Here is a 5,000-nt window from a genome sequence, read left to right on the forward strand (position 1 = left end):
AGACACACACACACACACGCACACACACACACGCACACACACACACACACACACACACACACACACACACACACACACACACACACACACACACACACACACACACAAGCACACTTATGACAGATGCATGTAGTTGAAGCACCTTGGAGATAATTCTGAGAAGGTGCTGTCTATGTATGGTACTACCACTGGGGGGCGCCAGAGTTAGATATTTTTTTCTACAAATTCTGAACACTTTTGTTTTAAAGCTGGGGTGGAGGATTTGGGGAGAAAATGGCAGTTGGGATAGAGATTCAAATCCAAATACCTCAACCGCTCCACTTGTTCTCTTTGGTCCCTCCCATATGGTCCCTCCCTGACACGCTCTACACACCAACAAAGTCGTGCCAAAGTGAATGGACAGTCCCAACAGCCAATAAGAACAGAGAATCGGAGCCTCGCTCTGATTGGTCAAAGTGTACAGCTCATGTTAATTTTGACCAATCAGAGATCATATACCCCAGCTTCAATGAAAGGAAGCTAGAATAATCCACTGTGTAATATAGTAAAGATTTATTAAATTTCATCTAATAAGAACTAAATAAACAACTGAATAATTATCTGTTTGCTACATAGAAATATATACAGCTCTGGAAAAAATTAAGAGACCACTACAAATGTTCAGTGTCTCTCGTTTTACTATGTATAGGCATATGTTTGAGTAGAATGAACATTTTGGTTTTATAATATAAACTACTGACAACATTTCTACCAAATTCCCCCCAAAAAATTGTCATTTACAGCAATTTCCATTAAGTAATGTAGAGATGAAGATTGAAGAAAAATCCAGACTGGTCTATTTTTTTCCAGAGCTGTATTTAAACAACCTAAAGGAATTATAACAGCCACGGTCTATCCTGCACTGTGTAACTGCTCTCACCATAATCTCTCCCTCTCCCTCTCCCCCTTGCCAATATTTTTAACAAACTTTCTTCCTAATGTAATAACTTGTTCTTAACTTGATGCCTACTGACTTACGCACGAGGCTTGAGAAAGATTTGATGTGATTTTTAAAACACTAATGAGAGATGGACCTTTGAGGAAAATCTTTTCACGTCTTTTGATCTGTTCGTCCTTTGTGTCTAACTAACTTTATAATTGTTTTAAGTATGTCTCTCTCTCTCTCTCTCTCTCTCTCTCTCTCTCTCTCTATTTTTAAAGTATCTTCGAGGAACTTTTAAATATTTATATAACAGTCAAATTTTTCCTCTGATGGTCATAAATTACCTGCAACAGCAAAACGAGACCATCATTGCCTAGAATGCTATTTTTATATAGTTTTTCTTTTTCTCGGAGCACATTTAAGGGAATTTTTTTTTTTTTAATTATACACTTACTAACTAGCTACCATCTTTATTATCCCCTCATTCTCTTTCAGGGTTTTCGACCCCCCAGTCCAGACCGATACAGGGTTACCCCTTCAGCCAGCCGCCTCCCGACCCGTCTGCCTTCCTGCCTTTCTCCTTCCATGGTTACAGCGGTTACCAGCCGTCTCCATTCAACACTGTGGATAATGGAACGGGTGAGTCATGAGAGAAATACACACAGTGTGATGATGAGACATATAGAATATCGTTAGCCTCATAGCATAATGGCCTAAATCATATTTACATTTATATCTACATCTACTCTACTCTACATCTACTTTACCCTACATCTACTTTACTCTACTCTATAACTCTTAAAATATGACTTAGGCAATTATGCTATTAGGCTAACGAAAAGTAGATGTAGAGTAGAGTAGATGTAGTAGAGTAGAGTAAATATGATTTAGGCAACTATGCTATTAGGCTAACGACATTGTAGTTCTCTGTGATAATACTAAACTGAAATATTAGAGTCCTGTCTGCATTTCGAACACATCCAGTGCCCCCCTCCCCACAGGGTTACCCACATGGCGGCCTCAGCGCCCCCCTCCCCACAGGGTTACCCACATGGCGGCCTCAGCGCCCCCCTCCCCACAGGGTTACCCACATGGCGGCCTCAGTGCCCCGCTCCTTTGTAGATATAAAAAGCCCTGATTAACGTCATGCATTTTTTCAGTTTTTTTCAAGTGATTATACAATAATTTAAACATGTATGCATATTATTTTAAATTTCTACCAAGTCTGTTATAAAAAAAGGCCTATACATTCTACACACTGCACCTTTAAGTTTTTTAATGCATGAGTTTCGTACTTTTGATTACCACAAGTCATTGTTTTAATATAATTTTTTTTTAAATTAATTTTATTAATCGAATCAAGTCAAATCTGTTTTATTATGATAGCCCAATATTACAGCCTCATTTTCTCCTCACAGGTATTAAGGCCTCCGGTGTGGGGGCAGGTCTACTGGAGAGCAATGCATTGTGGGATATGACGTACGGTTCTCGGCCAATGAGAATGGGAGCTGACATCTCCTCAGGATCCTCTGGCTACCAGTCAGGCACCAGCAACACTGGTAAGATGGTTATCTGTCTGTCTGTCTGTCTGTCTGTCTCTCTGTCTGTCTGTCTCTCTGTCTGTCTGTCTGTCTGTCTGTCTGTCTGTCCGTCCGTCCGTCCGTCCGTCCATCTATTTAATACAAAGAGAATTACATAAAAAAATATTCACTGGAAAATGTGTTGTTCATTTCTGCGTGTGTGTGTGTGTGTGTGTGTGTGTCTGCGTGTGTCTGTCTGTCTGTCTGTCTGTCTGTCTGTCTGTCTGTCTGTCTGTGCTAGGTTCCGACCTGATGAAGGAGCATCTGAGAGAGATCAGGAGCTTGAGACAGAGACTTGAAGATTCTATTCAGACCAACGAGCGACTGAGACACCAGCTGGAGGACAGGCTGGCTCGCTCTACTGCTGAGAAGGGTGAGACACGCAGAGAGACAGACAGACAGACAGACAGAGAGAGAGAGAGACAGACAGACAGACAGACAGACAGAGAGACATAGAGACAGACAGACAGACAGACAGACACACAGAGAGACAGACTCGCAGACAGACTCACACACACACACACACACACACACACACACACACACACACACACACACACCATAGATAGTATATAACACACACACATTAACACAGACACACACACACACACTTACACACACACTTCTGTATTGCTGACTCTGTGATACAACCTTGCCCTTAAGTTTCACACAGATTTTCTCTGTCTCTGTCTCTCTCTCTCTCTCTCTCTCTCTCTCTCTCTCTGTCTCCCCATTTCAACTCTGTACTGTCTAATAAAGCTTGAAAATGCCAAAAAAATAAGAATTTAAAAAAAGTAAAATAATAATGTTTTGTTTGTGTGTGTGTCTGGTGCAGGTGCCCCGACCAACATCTACATCCAGGGTCTGGACTCAGTGGGTCAGCTGTCCAGTGAGATACGACTTCTCAAGGGTCTGGACTCAGTGGGTCAGCTGTCCAGTGAGATACGACTTCTCAAGGAGGAGAACCTCAGTCTGCACAGCCAGCTCAGACAGGCTGCCAGAGGTAACACTTCACTTATGTACAGCTCTGGAACATTGTGTATTAACACTTTTTTTAGAGTTAGAATCCAGCCCGGGTCGTTCTCTGCATGTCATTCCCCTCTCTCTCCAAACTGTACTCCCCCAAAAACAAAAAACTAAATCTTAAAAGATAATGAATGCATTCTAACCATAGATAGTATATACAGTAAAATGGGCTGACCTCAGTTACTCTTACTGCATCCAATTCTCCTGGCCTATGCGCGTCGCCATCTTGTGAGAGTTTTACTCCGCCTCACTCCGAGGCAAAGTGAGGGACAACGGGCGGATTGCTGTCACTAAAGAGATCGCGCCCCTAATTATTCATACATTTTAACCTCCAAAAGAATAAAAATTAGCCTGCTAGAAAATAATTCACCCCTCTCAGTGTTGTGATGGAGATATGACCTAAACATACAGACTAGAATGGTTTTGTGGACCAGGCTGTACTATTGGGACATACTTTTACTCTCTTATTTCATCATAACATGGCTCCTTGATCTCGCCTCTTGCTTTTATATCTGTCGCATCCCCGTTTGTTTTCATATGGAGGCTTCGTCGATGTGACATCACTTCACGTGCGCACTGGATTGTGGGTCAGAATCGCCCAAATAGGATGCAGTTTTCAACACTAACAATCTTGGCCACATGAAGTAGGACATCCGGGTACTTCTAACCATCCTAAATCTGGCCACAAGAATCGGGACATCCTATATCTTTCTTTCTACCAAACTATATAGTAGAAAGTATGCGATTCGGAACGCAACCCTAATCTTGTGTGTCCCGTTGCAGAAGGCTCGGAGGAGGCAGAGAGGGACCGGGCCAAGCTAAAGGAGGCGGAGCTACAGGCTGAGAAATGGGAGGGGCTAAGCCGGAAGCAGGAAGCTGAAGCCGACAGTCACAACCAAGAGATCACACAACTCAAACAGGAGAGACAGAGGAACCAAGAGGCTATCAACAGGTGTGTGTGTGTGTGTGTGTGTGTGTGTGTGTGTGTGTGGGAGAGAGAGTGTGTGTGTGTGTGTGTGTGGGAGGGATGTAGGGAGGGAGTTAAAGTTGTAAAATTGCCAGAAAAAAATCTAAAACTTGTGATATAAAAACTTGAAAATATAAATGTTCTTGTTAAAGAAAGAATGGCTTCACTTGTTTTCACCGTGAGCCCCCTAGTGGCTGAATATTACATATCGTGCTTTTAAAGCTGCAGTGTGTAGAATTTTGGGATTTTTTTCATAGCAGACTTGGTAGAAAATAATTATAATATCCATAAGTACGTTTAATTTAGTGCATAATAGCTGAATTATCTTTTTTAGAATTATTATTTTTTCCTTTAGAAAGGGTCTCTTATATCTCCGTATTTCTCCATCCCATGGGCGCCACCATTTTGGAAGCGTCATGGTTGGAATGTCATCCGGTGCATTGTTTAAAATTTAGAATTGTTCTTGTCCTTGAAGGCCACTGTAGCTTCTGTTATTATTCTAAAG

General features: G+C 41.8%; 1 protein-coding gene across 7 annotated transcripts in view; it reads left to right on the forward strand.

Moving 5' to 3' along the window:
• Positions 1 to 5,000, forward strand: part of pde4dip (phosphodiesterase 4D interacting protein) — a 139,290-nt gene that overhangs the window by 124,804 nt on the left and 9,486 nt on the right. For 5 of the 7 annotated variants that reach the window (XM_080032750.1, XM_080032744.1, XM_080032749.1 and 2 more), the window contains 5 exons: positions 1,418 to 1,561; positions 2,341 to 2,481; positions 2,744 to 2,875; positions 3,338 to 3,505; positions 4,312 to 4,480. In XM_080032750.1, coding sequence (XP_079888876.1) covers positions 1,418 to 1,561; positions 2,341 to 2,481; positions 2,744 to 2,875; positions 3,338 to 3,505; positions 4,312 to 4,480 — 754 coding nt within the window. The remainder of the gene's footprint in view (positions 1 to 1,417; positions 1,562 to 2,340; positions 2,482 to 2,743; positions 2,876 to 3,337; positions 3,506 to 4,311; positions 4,481 to 5,000) is intronic. The other 2 variants (XM_080032747.1, XM_080032748.1) reach the window with 2 other exon arrangements.

Source organism: Ammodytes marinus (genome assembly GCF_949987685.1).
Source record: "Ammodytes marinus genome assembly, chromosome: 8".
Lineage (NCBI taxonomy): Eukaryota > Metazoa > Chordata > Actinopteri > Uranoscopiformes > Ammodytidae > Ammodytes > Ammodytes marinus.